Source organism: Hippocampus bargibanti, linkage group LG13, assembly GCF_051943395.1.
Source record: "Hippocampus bargibanti isolate YZ-2025 linkage group LG13, ASM5194339v1, whole genome shotgun sequence".
In the NCBI taxonomy this organism is placed as follows: Eukaryota; Metazoa; Chordata; class Actinopteri; order Syngnathiformes; family Syngnathidae; genus Hippocampus; species Hippocampus bargibanti.
In genome coordinates, this window is record NC_142746.1 from 18682306 (window position 1) to 18698038 (window position 15733).

Genomic DNA, 15733 nt, shown 5'->3' on the forward strand with positions numbered 1-15733 from the left:
AAAAATGTCATTTCAGTTTAATAAATGTATTTATTTTAATTGAGTGAACTCTTACCTAGTTAGTGTCATGATTTTTTAAACAAAGATTAAGAGAGTAGGGACCTATCATAGCTGTGACCGGCGCCGCCATGTCTGGACATTAGGGATATATAAATAGGGCCGATCCGACCAGTAAGATTTTAGTGCGCTGACGAAGCCTCTTGGATAGGATGTGAAACGTCCGACACCTTCAAAAAAGTACAGATGACGGCTGAAGAAACCTTCTCATCGATGGACCACTTCTGTACGACTGAGAGCTTACACAGACGAACAAAGATTAATGTGACATATCTCAATTTTGAGTGGAGGCATGTCTAAATTTCTCTGACTTAATGAGAATCCAGTCATTTTTATATTTTTATTATGAAATATGGCGATGAAATCTCTTAACGCAGAGTAATTTGAAGTAGCCTACTGTACAGTAAGGTGAAAAAAAAATCCAGCGCAGAATAGCTGATGCACTACTCTACTGTTCAAATGCCTCAAAAAGAAACTTTAAATGGACAAAACTGATTATTTTAGATGAGAGTCCAACAGAGATTAGTATTTTATTTAAAATGGGCATTAGTGCACAGCACTGACTGAAATAATGTCTACAGAAGAGCAACAATTTCTCTGCTTGTGAACCGATTCTTTCCACAGTTCACAAATATGTAAACAAAAAAAATCTATACATGTACAGAAAAATACAATTGCACTCACAAAATATTCATTGCCCACAAACGGACATTAGTCTTGTGCCGTTATTGCTACAATTTAGCAGTTATTAGCAACACAGCTGTAAGGCACTTTTATATACATGTAAGGTACTTTGACTTAAATAAATAAAATTGTGGCCTTCTACAAAATTATACTGATACTAGTAATACAATAGTGAAAAGTCACCAGTGGTACTCAGATAGCACTTATACAATAGAACAAAAATCCGAATACTGGCTCTCCACATACAAATTCAATCCAAAGCGCTGCATCCATCTTGTCATGTCCCTTCAAATTAAAAGCATGCCTTTTCATTCAGTGGAATACCAGAAAATTAGTTTCTTCTCAATCATCCAATACCAAAAGTTCATCATCTGTCAAAGCATGGAGCACAACTGTAGTGCATGCCGATTTGGTAAGGCCTGTTACTAAGGTTAGACTTTGGATCCAACGAAGCAGTGATGGCTTGAGAACTGCCCTGCGAGGGGCCATTTGAGACCTGCAGATTGGTGGTAAGGGCCACATATGAGGCAGGCCTATGGTTTGCGGTTAAAGCTGGCTGTGTAGCTTGCTGGCTATACTGCATGCCGGGCCGGTGCAGGTACTGGGCTGCATGGCTCGAACTGTGGAAGACTTTCTGACTTTGGTGCTGTGGCTGTTGGACGAGCTGCTGGCACTTTTGCTTGTTGGCCTCTTTGACGTCATTGTCATGTGCACTGGGAAACAAAGAGTTCAATAAATATAATTTTTCAAGACAGCGCCAGTGTCACTTTGAATTAAAATGTAGTTCATTCGTGTTTCTTTACAATTGCATTTTTTCACAAGGTTTAATGTGAATTTAAAAAAAATACATTGTTAGATACACACATGAGCAGTTTCTCAACACATGGGACTAGATTCTCCCATGAATAGTCTGTAAGCTGCTGCAATCGGGGTGGCCATGTTGGGGACACATGCAGGATGAGACGTGAGGCAGCCACGCATGCAGCAGCCACCGAGGAGGGTGCGAAACATAAAAACACATGATCTGGGGAAAGAACAGATGTAACAAAATTACAGAAGACAGTTAATATTATGTCTACATACGAGTGGGATGGCATTGCTGTATGAGTTTAAAGGACAACAGACAGCATTTTTTTGTTTCCAAACTGACATGAGAAAAACGTTTTATAGAATCTAAAATACCCAAAACACACAGGCCGATATTTTTAGTCAAAGGCAAAACACCAATAAAAATGACTTAAAGTGTCCCAAAACTGCCACAAAATGAGCTAGGAATTGGGCAGATTCAGAAAGTCCCGCCCCCTTGTTCGTGATGTCACTATTGGGTACACACTGCCTTGCTCCAGAATCAAAACAATGGCTTCAGAGAGTTCAGATTCGTAGAAGATGCTTTCTTGTTACTCATCCAGTTATGAATATGATTCAAATAGTTCTGAAGAGGAAAGCATCAATGTTTGCAATCAATTAAAGAAGTCCTTCCATATCAATTCGAGCCATCTGGACTCCATTGTAGCGCCCAGAAAACGGCCAAGATGGTGCCCAAGCTCCGTTGGAAATGGGCTGTTTTGTCCACTGGGAATTTGTGTCAACTAGTATCAAATAGTAGTCTTGGTGCAACACACGATTCACGATCGCGTTATTCATGTGTTTTCCTTCTAATTTCGCCATCAACACGAAGTTTTCAGACCAAACAAAGTGCCCAAAATGCATTGTGTGTCACTTTCTCGGTCACGGGCATTCCCTCTGTGATGTCACTTAGGGGATCATCAACTCGAAATCAACACTTCCTGAATATTCAGCGCGAGTCTTAAAACGTAAAATATAGCTATATGCTTTGGAATCTTTGTAAAATGCACTCAGTAGAAGTCATTTGAAGTGATTTTACAAATTATGGACTCAACTTGTCCGGAGGTGTCGGTTGTCCTTTAAAAGAGATATTATTGATCCTCGCCATTGTTATCAATGCGACTGATAATCCTTGATAAAAAAATACCTTGCAGGGAGACTTCCAGGAAGTACTCAGCATACTTGGCCATATAGAGTTGTTTTTTTTCCAGACAGGTAATAGGCCAGCCATCATGTAGGTCTCCTTCGTGAACTGCGATAGAAAGGTAGTATTCTATGAAATGAGCTGCTGTGGGAAGGTAAAGGTTCCACTGGAAGGATTCTAGCAAGAAAAGCTCCATGTGAAGTAGAGCCTGCTTTGTCATAACTACATTCATGGAGTTCATGCACCCCAGACTGTTTAGAGTCTCCAGTTTTGGAACCCTGTCCTCCCTTTCCTCAAATTTACCTGCAGCAAGAAAAGTAGAACATTACTATACTCCAAAAATCAAAAAGACAATTCCCACCCATAGCAGCAGTTTCACACTTACTGGCCAAAAGAAGACACGAAAGTGAGACCATGTGAAGCTGCTGCACCGTAACATCGTAGCGGTCCATGAAAAGGTCCAGCAGGTACACAGCAAGGTGCCGAACTGTGGGACACAGCCGCAAGTGGTTGCTGATGATGGCTATGAGGTCTGCAAAGTATCGCCTCAAGTTGAGTTGAGGTGACTGGCCTTTGAAGGAGGGCAACTTGAGCTCCTGAATGACAACATTTTGAGATGTGAAAACCTTTTATTTGTCTCACATGTTGCATTTGATCATGGTATTATAGATCGCTGTCGCTTGGCCTCACTGTCATCATACTTTGCATCCTCAGCATAAGCTACGTATGCTGATAATTCTGAGTCACATACATATGACACAAGCAGAGGTTTTTAAAATGTATGTAACTCATGTTAAAAACAGTTTGAATCGACATTTATGGCGGGGACAGAATACTTTGTTTGTTCTGAGTCATTAAATGAACAGTTTTGAAAATAGCTCATCAGTGACAGACAACAAGGTATATTGTTTGTGTGTGTGTGTTTTACTCTTTAAAAAAAAAACTAAAACTCTGCTTATCAATAAATATATTTCTTAAATCGCTATCATTTGTGTAAATGTTAGCTATAAAAAGCGATATAGACAATAAAATCAAAATGTGACGCGCATGTACAACTGCAGTAGTAGTCCGTCTGAATCTTTACCACCAAAAATGAGCTTTCAGTTTCAACAATGTTGGTGACACTTGCTTTAAAGTTATAAAACTATTGTAAAACAATACATCTGAAATTGTAAACGTTTTTTTTCATCATGTCCCTTTAAACAACACGTAACCATAGAATAAAATCAAGGCTAATTATTTACCTCAAAAGTCCCGGTGACAGCATGATACCAACAAAAAAATGCATGGCGTTTAAAACGTGTTACCAGATATAACTTTCAGGTTTAAGATACAAGGCAGTAAAACTTAAATGGTAGTTTTTAAATGGTGAGCGAAACTAAATCAGAGGTTGATCACTCACATTGTTTCGTAGCGCCTGATAAATGTCTTTGGCCAGCTGTCCTTTCCACCACTGGTCTTCTAGTTCCATCACAGGGGCTTTTGAACCATCCGAGAAAACAAACACATAGTATCATTACATTTTAGCAGACATTACTTGCCCTGTCCAGAAACTTAAAATATACCCGTCCGATTCCAACATCTGATTTTATGGGATACACATGCATTCAGTGAGTCAGTCAGTCAGTCAGTCAGCCGTAACTTTTTCACGCTAGAGCCTGTATGCTTCTTCAACAATTTGTTTCAAACCACTACATAAAGTGTATTTAGAAAGGCGAATAATCACCAAGCGGGAACTTGAAAGGAATATTATGACCCGCTCTGCCGAAATAAATTCCAGTGTATTACAAGTATTCCGACAGCACATGCTGTCTCACCGTACTCGTAATCAGTCTGTGAAACTTGGTCTCTGCGCAAGCCAACAAACGCTCCTGGGGCCCACACTGTCACCGGAAATAGCAAAACCAAAGTGAGGACCCTTCAATTAAAAATGAATCGGGCCACATTCAAGGTCTTTCACAATATATTTTATCATAATTGATAAGGAATTACGTTATAGTTTATCAACGATATAAAATGTACACACGATGGTTTGATTGATAAAGGGGATATTTTAGTAAGTCGACATTGACTTTACTTATACCGGATTTCGAAGTTGTCATTGAAAGCAGCACAATGATTCTCCAAGCAACATGACTCAGCCAATTAAAGGTAAGTCCAGCCATTAACAACCAATCCCCGAAGAGAATTGAAGGCTACCGCTGAAAACCTCTCACTGTAAAACATTCCTCAATATTTTGCTTTTATCGCTCTTAGTCAAAAAGTTTCACGACCCCTGCCCTAGACCAACGAGCCATATGTTACTTTATTTTTTTTTTTATGCTCACACATGGAGTATGGCGATGTGGCAATTGGATCCTCTTTCTTGGTCAAACAGCACCCTATCTGGTTAAAATCCACCTAAAATGCAGAGATATATGGTCCCACCGTTTATTTCCAAGCAACCTAACATGTGGAACAGCCGCACACACACATGCAGTTTGTGGCTTTTGTCATGCCGTATATTTTGGTCAAACATTGTCAAGGATTTTATGCTTTTATTGTATTGAACATGAAATACCACCCCTTCTTCTTTGGTTAAGTAATGGGCAATAATGAAACCCCGTGATGTATTTTCTAGAAAGATACAGTTAAATAGAAGGCAAATACAGTGATACCTTGGCTTACGAACTTAATTGGTTCCCAGACAGAGTGTGTAAGGCGAAAAGTGTGTATCCCAAAAAACATTTTCCAATAGGAAACCATTAAAATGAGATTAATCCGTTCCCAGGTCCCCATAAAACATAATGTTATACTTTTTAATTTTCTAAGCCTTAAAACTACACAAAATATACCTTATTTTATCTATGACAAATGTGCTATGGTATTATAATTAAAGAAATAAACTGTACTGTATAATTAAGTGGTTTTATTTACCTTTGCGACAGTCGTTGATGGATTGATGGAATGGAGTGGCCGGTTTCCTCAGCATTAAACACTTGATGAGGAACGTAACCTTTCTTTCACCAGCTTGAGGAATGATCCCTGGTAGGTGCTTTCTCTGTGATAATTTTATCTAGTTCCTCATCAATTGTGTTCTGTTTAGCTGAGTTGATAGCTTTTTGCATCAAGTGTACAGATGGCTTGTGCGGGTTGTTTGTGGAGCCTGATTGATGGGGTATTTTAACCTTGCAGTCTACACTCTGCCTTTGAACTATCAAAGTTGAAACTCTCACTGTCGAACTTTTCGTCAACCAAAAAGTTTGTAAGCCAAGGGGTTCGTAAACCGAGGTATCACTGCAATTAGTTGTTGCCTATTTTTATTTTTTTTTTTCACTGCAATGGATGTTGTGTGGCTTCGTCGGGTTTGGGTTATGGCCACCGCGGGCCAGTACAACACAGAAAATAGACTATACATGGAGATGGTTGCATAATCGCAGTAATTTGCAGTAAAAGTCCATTCTTCACAGGGGATAACGAATGTGTATCATTGGGCATTTTGTGTTTTGTCTACCACTTGTCGATAATTACTGTGTATGTGTCATACTTATTTTTTTGCAGCCCATTTCGACGTGATGGCTTTCCTCAGAGGGCTATTATGTCAGTCAAACCAATTAAATGTTCAATTGTCTCTATTCTTACATACACACACTTAACTCTTGTTAAATGTACGAAAGCACAAGTTAAACCAGTTGGAGAGAATGCCTCATCTCTGTGCATTAGAGATTTATTTCAATTGATGAGGTGTGTCAGAAAGGTTCCTGGGAATTAAGGGCAATTAAAAAGACGGGCTCGTCCGGGATTTGAACCCGGGACCTCTCGCACCCTAAGCGAGAATCATACCCCTAGACCAACGAGCCACGTGTCTTAACTTTTGTGGGTTCAAATATAAAATTTGGTGATGTGGCAGGTGAAAGTTCCTGAGTGAAACAGCACCCCCGCACGGCCGTTCGAAACTCATTTGTACTGTACTCTTGAGCAGTTGACTCAGCATGATTCAGACTTGATCTTAGTTTTACACCCTGGTGCTTTCTACTATCTTTGTGACTGCTTTATTTCCTGTAATAGTTGTGCATGTTTAGTGATTTGTTCCAGCTTCAGCTGTTGTTAAAGCGCTCTATAAATCAATATGTATTTTATTGTATCGTACCAACTATGTATGTCAACAAATAGACATAAACATACTGAGTAGACAGGCGGCGGTATTCTGGATGTACTGTACCTGTTTATTGAGGAGTTTGGAGGTTATAGAGTAGAGGATGCCATTGCAGTGGTCAAGGGAGCAGTAGTCTTCCTATTATGAGCCGACTCTAGTCGTTCACATGAAAGAGCGACTTTAAGAGCCGGTTCGTTTGCGAAGGACGGCGCGTGTGCGTATGTAAAACCTTCATGTCTGTTTTCTACCGCGAATTTTGACCAATCACGTGCGGCTTTAACCGAAGGGGGGATATTTCGGCTCATATATGCAGCTCGCTATGACGAGTTGGCTCGTGTTCAGTTCAAAGAACCGGCTTTTACAGTCGGCACGTTCACGAACGACACAAGTTACTCCACAAATCATATTTTAAAACACGTGAAATATCACGAAACTAACTAACACCGTCAGATATTCTTAGGAGCAATATTGTAAATCAGAATTTCGTGATATTTTGTGGATAAGAGGTAGTGGGGATATGGTTATCTGCGAATTAAAAAAGCAATTTCCTACTTAATTCGCTTCTATCTACATGAATGCCGGTCGTGCTTTCGCCAGAGGCAGCAGGGGGCCTCGAGACGGGACAGGTTGTCGCTTAGTGCCATCAGGCTAAAGGCTAAAGGCTAAAGGGGCTCAGAGACTGTAATCCCCGGATGATGAAACCATCATGGCTGCCACTCGCTGAGCTGTCAAGCTCTCGACAAAAGAAAAGGTAAAAACCGAGACAATTGCGTAAACAACTGCTTTGATTTGGATTTGTGCAGCCTATTAGCTTTGATTACTTCTTTATCCAGACCTCACGTGAAAATGTGGAATTGTCGTAACTTTTGTCGCGACGCGTTTAAGTTATCAAGTTATTTCGTCTTTGCGGGCGTATGGTGCGTCATGGTATTTTGAAATAACTAAAACGCTCGTTCGCGACATATTTCGCCGTTGGTTCGACAGCAAACGCACACGGCGTGTTGTCATGGGATGTTAAAGCGGTGACAAGTCTTTGACTCGTTTGCTTTCAAATCGTCACTTCCCAATTCCCTAAGCGTCTGTCGTTTACCGTCTCGTCACTTTGTTGTGGTTAAGTTAATAGTGCAATGGCCGCCCCACTCACGACGAGGTTGATATGATATGATTACTTCGTAGACTTCTTCCGCTAAATATACTTGTGCTTTTGGAAAGCCAAACAGCAATTTTAATGCAACTACTTAGTGCATTTATTTCCTACGGCGATCAAGCAGACGTGAACACGTATAGGGAGGGACTGCTCGCTGTTAAGAGGAGTTCCGTGTTCCGTCAAAGGGAAATAATAGAATTTCCCCGCAGAACAAGTTGAAACAAAGCCAGCAACAGGTGGACATGTGGCAGAAATATCGGTGCATCTGTTTTCCGAATACTCTATTATACTGTGATTGTTATCTGTTCCATTCAATTGTAGTATCATCAGTTACTGTGTGCAAGGGGCGCAGATGGGATTTGCGAATGGAGTAGGGATGTAGGGGCGACAAACGAACGTAATGGGTAAAAATGCAATCTGTTTTATCTGTATCTCTCAATCTGTTGATTGATCAAAAGTGCCGACGTGATCATAGATGATGTAATTTGTCTTGAGTGACAGTCACACTAAAAATAGATGTATTGGCCCAATAACAAAGACGTTGCTCTTTCCACAGACATTTTGAAGTTCAAAGTTCCCCCGCTAATCCATGGTTCGGTCGCTCCCAAATCCCATTTCCTTCTTCATATGTGCATTTAAATACACCCTGAGTGTTATTCACAAGTACTTCGCAAACACAGTTTGATATAACGTGGATCAATGGGCTGTGATGGTGGTTTTTAGTAGCTGAGATTTTCATTGTTGAAGTAATACTCTTTTTTTTTTTTTAGAAATGAAAAAAAAAACATTACAATAATTGTCATTTCAAATTTAGTCAAAAAATTATTTTTTGCATGATAGTCCAGCCATACCAGTGAAATCGAAAATACGACCCAACACAAGACACAAATCGAAAAACTCCCTGTCATTTGTTTTGGTTTAATGGAAGTTGTCATTGAAATTACTCAAATTTAGTATGTACTAGTAAACAAGAAAAACACACATAATGTAGGCAAAAATTGGAAACCAAATTCCTCAATGTTTGTTCTAGATGTTTGTTAATTTAATAAAGGCCTTCTCTGCCTGGCTAACACAGTTAATTTGCAACAGAAGAAGAGGAAGGCATCTATATTTCAAACATTAACACAATAAACATGAAGTAAAACATTACAAAAAAAGAAAAGTTCCTCCCAATACACTGTCACATCCCTCGATTTAAGGACAGCTTTGAGATTCAAATTATTTTCATATGTAGCATACTAAATAATGATTCCACCCCAGTCCAGAATTATGAATTTCACTTTTGAGGTTCACAAAAATGATCTGACCAAAATTGAATTGCACAAGGTGTAACATATGCAGGTGCAGCTTTCACATCTGCGTGTGTTTAGCAGAAAAAAAAACACATTTTATGGCTCATGAAAACGATTTTGGACAAATAGATTTTGAAAAGTTACTGTGTGGATTGGCATAGATTACAGGTGTCAAAGTCAAGGCCCGCGGGCCAAATCCGGCCCGCCACATCATTTTTTTCGGCCCGCGAAAGCAAATCAAACTTGTTAAATTCCATGATGATTGCTAAAATCTGAGCCAAAATTTCATAATTTTGGATGTCAACCACAGTAAAAGTCATTATTCTTGACTTCAGATTTGAAAATGAGTTATTCATTAATTTGCTGTGTGCTCTATATGTAATATTTGAAGGGGTTTAAACATTCTAATGGGTTCCCTAAATTCATAACGGCCCTCGAGAGGAAACCATAACTACAATGTGGCCCGCGGAAAAAATGACTTTGACACCCCTGGCATAGATGGACCCTTCTTCATTTAAATTGTTGCACTTTGTCTTGGTTTCTTTTCTCACTTTCAGAAAACTAAATGCTCATGGATTTGTTGGATATTTGCAACGTTACCCCTGCTGCAATCAAAAAAACGTGTGCACGCAAGAAGAATAGAGTTTGGCATAAACGGCTTCGCCGAAGGAAACGTTCAGCTCAAATCCCAACTATGCAACGTGAAGCTAAAAATGGACCAAAGAAGATAACGGAGGAACCCAAGCAAAACATAAAATGGCCTTCATCAAAGAAGCCCCACTTGGAGGCCCAACAAAGTGAATGCTGGACAAACCACAGTATGCCTATAGATGCACTCAGGTTTACATGCAGTCAATGCAAGGACAATCTGGAATATGCTCCCAAAGACTTGATGGGACACTTTGAGGAAAACCACAGTGGGAGTGCACCTGTGTTTCCTTGTCATATGTGTCCTTTTGATGCACATAACCTCTCCTACCTTCAAGTTCATCTGTTAAGCCACAATGACACTTTTTCTAGTTGCAGCATTTGTAATGATAACGTGAAGCGCACATGGTCCGAACTGAGTGCCCATTTGGCAACGTGTCACTGCCAAAATGGCAAATATTCATGTGAAAAGTGTCAGCGATTCTCTACAGGAGACATAACTGTGTTTTTGGAGCATATGTGTATCCATCATCTTAGCCTCCAAAGAGCAAATGAGATTGAACGTCACAAGGACAATCCTCAGTTTGGGTCCATCCCAGCCAATCAAACTCGATGTTGTCCCCAGCCTATGAAGTGGGTGCTTGCAAAGCACATGAATACAAACCATAGTTGCCAGAAAGGTAACCAAAAGAAGGAAATTTGTTCCATTGCGAGGAAATCAAACAGCAGTCAAATGAAGCCTAGGTTAACAAGGAGCACAGTGAGGGACATGTGCTGGTTGACACAGGATTGTATTTCCCTTCCAGGTAGAGACTTCCTAGATAAATATTGCCATTTGTCTGACCCTCAAACTACACTCAAGAAAACCCAGGAGTTTTTAATGAAATCCGTTGCAGAGGAAAAGGGTGACCAGAAATGGACCAAGGCCCTCAAATCCGTTCTGTCTAATGCTCCTCAAGACATTAACGTCCACCCCAAGTCCGAAAATGGCATCCATAATTCCGAAGATCTCGCTGTGCTCACGGTCCAGAACAAGATAACTTTGGCTCAGAATAGTGCTACTTATACCAACATGCTGAAAATGGTGGAGAAGACGGAAAAAGAAAGTCTCATCCCTGAAAATCCTGCCGGTGACGCTCACATTGGCCAAAAAGAATGTCAAGTCATTTTGAATGATGACCCACATTGCCTTGAGCGTGAAACTAAGCTCAGTAAAACTACATTAACTTCCGTCCACAATGAACTGCCTGAGTGTGTCCAGACCTTGGAAAATGGAGAGAACCAACAATTAAAGACCAACTTGAACAATGGGGGCAATACAATGCCTGAAGATGAGCATCTCGATTCCAATGCAATCAATATTCCAGATGAGCCAAATGTCACAAATGGAAGCCAAGAGCAGAAAGCCACCAATAAAGACCAACCCAAAAGTAAGACTGTGAGAAGAAAATACAAAAGAAGGTCCAGATATAAAAAGATAAAGAAAGTAACCTCGGAATTAGCCTTAAAGATTGTGTTAAAGAAAAATCCCGTCAAACAGAAGCAATGGGTCTCACAGAACCCTTTACTTGCAATAGACAGTCTTCCGGTGGAGGACCGATGCAAGGCACAGAATCCACACAACACAACAGTGTCGTTGACTGATCAGCAAGACTCTCGAGAAACTATAACATCAGCACATGCACCATCAGGAGCTGAACTTCCCCCACAATGTGCTGCAAAGTCACCTGAAAGAGAATGTCATGATGCAAATCATGCTCCGCACTTCTCAGAGACAGTTCTTGACAAAAGCGTCCTGTCAAATGTAACAAAGACTGCAGTCCAAGTATGTCCTGAGAACTCTCAGCTTCCCTCCTCCAGTGTTTTACCAGTTTGCAGTGTGTCAGCTGTTGATGGAGCCTCTCAAAGCAGCCAGAGCAAGGCGCCCCTTTTTTCCCAACCTGCTATTACATCACATGGTAAGCCTACAAATTATAGCTCCTATCTAGATAAAAATGGCTGCGGGTTTAACCCATTGTTTTATCTTTTGATTTCACATTTGTGCTGCACATGGGTTGCATTTCAAAATAAGTGTCTGTCAGAGATTTGACAGTCAGACACTGTGGTCACTGTGGACCAGAAACTGCCGGCAGGAAACGCAGTCATTCATGACATACGTCTGAATTCGGCAGCCTTCTGCCAAGCTATTTATTGAGACTACATGCAAATCAAAGCGATACATTAGTAAAACATAGTTTTCTTGATTAGAATACCACACCTCTTGACTTCTAAGTACGAACAGCTGTAGGCAATAAAACATTGTGTTTTCCATGAACTGATGAATTTGTAACCTGGCTAATGACCGCTTCCTATGAAGGAGTTTGAAGTCCTAAATTACTCTGTGTTTCCCCAAGTCCTAAATCATGTGCCAAGCCAGATCTCCTAGATGAAGCTAACAGTTTAACTTGCTGTGTCTGTTGACCTGATTGACCCCAGGTTGTCTGTGCTTCAATTGTGTATTGAGTCACAAGTTGTGACTAGGCAAAAAAACAGCATGAAACTTTTAAATATGATAACTTCTTATTCTGTCTAATCTCTACAAGTGTCAAATTTCATCTCACAGGTGTGATAAACTCAGGAGGAGAAAGACCCAAAGTCTCGACAGGACAGAGTGACCAGTGTGTCTTGGTGCCTCCAGACCTCAGATCTGACCCTCTCAGAAATACAGATCCACCATTGGAGAAACCCATCCCACATCAATCCTGGTCGGCCTTTGTACGCTGCCGGCAGCCCGCTCCAAAAAACCTGCAAAGAACCCTGAAATTGATAGCCATGAATCCCTCTCAATTGATAAGATGCCCAGTGAGTAACCAGCCTGTTGTCGTACTCAATCACCCGGATGCAGACATTCCAGAAGTGGCCAAGATCATGAACGTAGTCAACCGTTACGGAGGAGACGTACAGAAGGTTGTTCTGTCGCAAAGGACTCTCAACGCGCTTTCAGTCATGGCCAACTTGACCCATGAGGCAAACCATTACATGGATGCTCAGAGCCAACCACCGTGGTGTGGGGAGAGCTTGGTTCAGGAAAGGTTTGCTTTGAAGCTGAGGCTGCGGAGACTCAGCAGGAAAAAATATGAGGTGGTCGGTTCGGTTTCACCCAACAGGAACGTCTCAAAGAAATTCAGATGCTGGTTTTGTGGCAGGGTTTTTGAAAGTAAGGAGATGTGGTTGGTCCACCGGAAGAGGCACCTGATAGAGTGGAAAAGGCTAAACTGTGAAAACTTTAAACTGTCTCATACACTGGAAGATGACTGCAATACAGCAAAGCAATGGTAGAAGCAGTGACAATCAGCTGAATTACAAGTCTTAATTAAATCTCGTTGCACATCCTGGACAAGCTCAGGGTATCATGATCGCCCATCTTTTATCTCGTCCAGTTTGAGTAGCACCTTTAGAGCTTCATGAAGCTTCATGAAGCTTCATTAACCCTTTGTGTTTGTCTATGCAAATGCTTTATTTAAGTTACACTGTCACGTTTTAGAAAACACTGTAAATGTGTATTGCCACATAGTCTTGAGTTATATGTACGGGTAGGCTGGAACTAGCATATTTATGTTTTTGGAATGGGATGCTGAGACTCATGTTCGTCAGACCAAAAACTGCCTAGTGTTAAAAGAAGAAGAAAAAGCAATAAGCTGTTTTATTCAACATTTATTTATGGCTCTATTGTATAGACTTTGTTTTTGGGCCAATTATCACATTCTTGTAAATGGTTTGTAAATCTGAAATATCTTTCCAATCTCCTATTTTTCTGTGACAGATATAGTTTTTCATCTAGCGGGAGCAGATACTACTTAACACGCTACGTTTTTATACCGAAAGTTCTGTTTTATGATGTCAGCAAATGGCAGGTTTTTTTTTTTTTACATCTCCCTTAGGCTGGATGTAGTTTACTTTTGTTTGACTTGAAAATGATAATCTTTTTTTTTTCTTTCAACTTGCACTATGAAAGGAGGATTTTGATTTCCTTTCCCTCACCCCGAGCCAACAACAATCTCAAAATGCTTCTCCTGTGGCAAAACATTTCTTAAAGCAGCCATTAGATCTCAGTATTGACAGCACAGAAAATGTGTGTGTTTGTGTGTGTGTCATTCCACGACCGTTCCCCCGTCTGTGACTCACTGTAAATAGCAAACCTTTCAGCTCAGACAATGTTTCTAATTGTACATATGTGAACTTGAGGTACTTGGCAGTAAGAAGAAGATAATTTTTCCTTAAGTGCCTTCATTGGTTTTGTTATGCAACTAATTTGCATAATTTGTTGATCAGAGAATAAGTGCAAGTGGTCCGCTCCTGGTCCCATGATTAAAAAAAAAAAACGAGTTATGTATTTCTTTTGCTTTATTTAAATACAATTATAACTTGAAAGTTGCTGTCTTTAAAAAAAATGTCCTGCTTCTGCTCAAGCAACGCTTTCTCAGCCTTTTTTTTTGTTAATTTGAATACTGCTGGAGAATTGCAAAGCATCTCAATAAACATTTTGAAAGCCTTTTGAGTTTGCTAATTCAGTGTCCCGTGGCGAGCCTGCTTATCCATTGGCCATTACAGACGTGGGTTCGAATGCTCAATTAGAAACCAGGCAGTGATGTCGGGATGTGGGTGGTTGCTTCACAGGAAAACAGCCTGGCGGCATCCTTGCTGTTGCTCTTGCTGTCAATCAACACCAGAGGGTTCTTCTGGTGGTTTTCGATGATGTGAGAGACGGTATGAAAATACTAAAGAGGAAAAATCAGTTTAAGTCATTCCGGAATCGTGAAAGTGAAGCCTTTCAGTAAAACAATGCCATATGTTTCAAGGATTCATCATTTACTTTGTCCTGTTTTGCCATTATTCGGTTTGTGCCTTGGGAGTCATGATGTCCATATCAGTTTTATGAGATTTACTATTTATTGTCTCACAGAACCAAACTTTTTAATGTCATTATTGTCATACAGCTGTATAGCAACGAACATTACAGTGTAGTATATTCTCATTTCATGAAATTAAAGACTGTACCCATTTGTGACTTTGCTCCTCAACATATGCATACTACAAACAGTAACAAACCTAAATAGCAGTACTGTATATAAAATTGTGAAGAGATTTACATATCATTGTACTTTTCTGATATGAATTGAATACACGTCATGATTCGTAGTGTGCAAAACAATGGCTGTAGCTAACAAATGCTAATGCATGAGAGATGTATGTGAAAACAAAGAAACGGCCAGTTGTGGGCTGTCAGTGCCTACACGACCTTCTCTGCTGGCCTAAAAATATCTGAATCACAGACTAATGTGAATGATATTTTGTCCATAAATTTTTATTAATGATTACAAATTGTCTTTCAGATTTCTTTCATTGCTTTTCCCTCTCTTGTGCTGCTTCCAGATGTGTTTTTCGTATTTAAGCATTTAACCAATCACATTTCATCCATCATTTGTTACCAAGGTCAGAAATCTACCCGGACGACTTCACAATCAGTTCTGCAGACTTTGGGAGCATAATAATCAATGGCGATGAAACCGTTGCTTTAATCCAGGGGTCTCAAACTCCGGTCCTCGAGGGCAGGATTCCTACATGTTTTCCAAGTCTCCCTGTTGCAACGCACCTCAGGCTGTGTTGCAACAGGTGTGTTGCAACAGGGAGACTTGAAAAACATGTAAGATTACAAGCCCTCGAGGACCGGAGTTTGAGGCCCCTGCAACCTATCAGACTTCGAATTGGGAAGACCTGTCGAAGGCACTGGTTTTTCGCTA

At 40.3% G+C, this 15733-nt stretch overlaps 2 protein-coding genes and 1 non-coding gene across 4 annotated transcripts; 1 reads left to right on the plus strand and 2 right to left on the minus strand.

Moving 5' to 3' along the window:
* Window positions 1-595: 595 nt before the first annotated feature.
* ccnj (cyclin J) lies at window positions 596-7329 on the minus strand. Of its 2 annotated transcripts, XM_089012125.1 has the most exons (6): window positions 6933-7329; window positions 4134-4210; window positions 3117-3327; window positions 2735-3034; window positions 1606-1765; window positions 596-1454 (listed from the first exon to the last, which is right to left on the minus strand). In XM_089012125.1, the coding sequence occupies exons 2-6, from the start codon at window positions 4200-4202 to the stop codon at window positions 1109-1111; spliced, it is 1086 nt and encodes a 361-aa protein (XP_088868251.1). In that variant the 5' UTR covers window positions 4203-4210; window positions 6933-7329; the 3' UTR covers window positions 596-1108. The 2 variants fall into 2 exon arrangements, with proteins under 2 accessions (XP_088868251.1, XP_088868252.1); XM_089012126.1 differs by lacking the exon at window positions 6933-7329 and having other exon boundaries at window positions 4134-4257.
* On the minus strand, window positions 6499-6570 carry trnap-agg (transfer RNA proline (anticodon AGG)). The gene has a single exon. It is a non-coding gene; the product is annotated as a tRNA-Pro (tRNA).
* Window positions 7330-7519: 190 nt separating the features above from the next.
* znf518a (zinc finger protein 518A) lies at window positions 7520-14484 on the plus strand. The gene is made up of 3 exons (XM_089012118.1): window positions 7520-7617; window positions 9863-11911; window positions 12556-14484. Exons 2-3 carry the CDS (start codon window positions 9871-9873, stop codon window positions 13269-13271), a joined length of 2757 nt encoding a protein of 918 aa, XP_088868244.1. The 5' UTR covers window positions 7520-7617; window positions 9863-9870; the 3' UTR covers window positions 13272-14484.
* The last annotated feature ends 1249 nt before the right edge of the window (window positions 14485-15733 follow it).

What these genes read in the sequence shown, in the direction of transcription:
- ccnj (XM_089012125.1), bottom strand. Translation starts at nt 4,202, where the DNA reads ATGGAACTAGAAGACCAGTGGTGGAAAGGACAGCTGGCCAAAGACATT. An exon ending in ATCAGGCGCTACGAAACAAT is followed by an intron (nt 3,328 to 4,133) that starts GTGAGTGATCAA and finishes GTTGTCATTCAG; the next exon opens with GAGCTCAAGTTGCCCTCCTT. An exon ending in CCTGGAAGTCTCCCTGCAAG is followed by an intron (nt 1,766 to 2,734) that starts GTATTTTTTTAT and finishes TTCTTTCCCCAG; the next exon opens with ATCATGTGTTTTTATGTTTC.
- znf518a (XM_089012118.1), top strand. Translation starts at nt 9,871, where the DNA reads ATGCTCATGGATTTGTTGGATATTTGCAACGTTACCCCTGCTGCAATC. An exon ending in ACCTGCTATTACATCACATG is followed by an intron (nt 11,912 to 12,555) that starts GTAAGCCTACAA and finishes TTCATCTCACAG; the next exon opens with GTGTGATAAACTCAGGAGGA.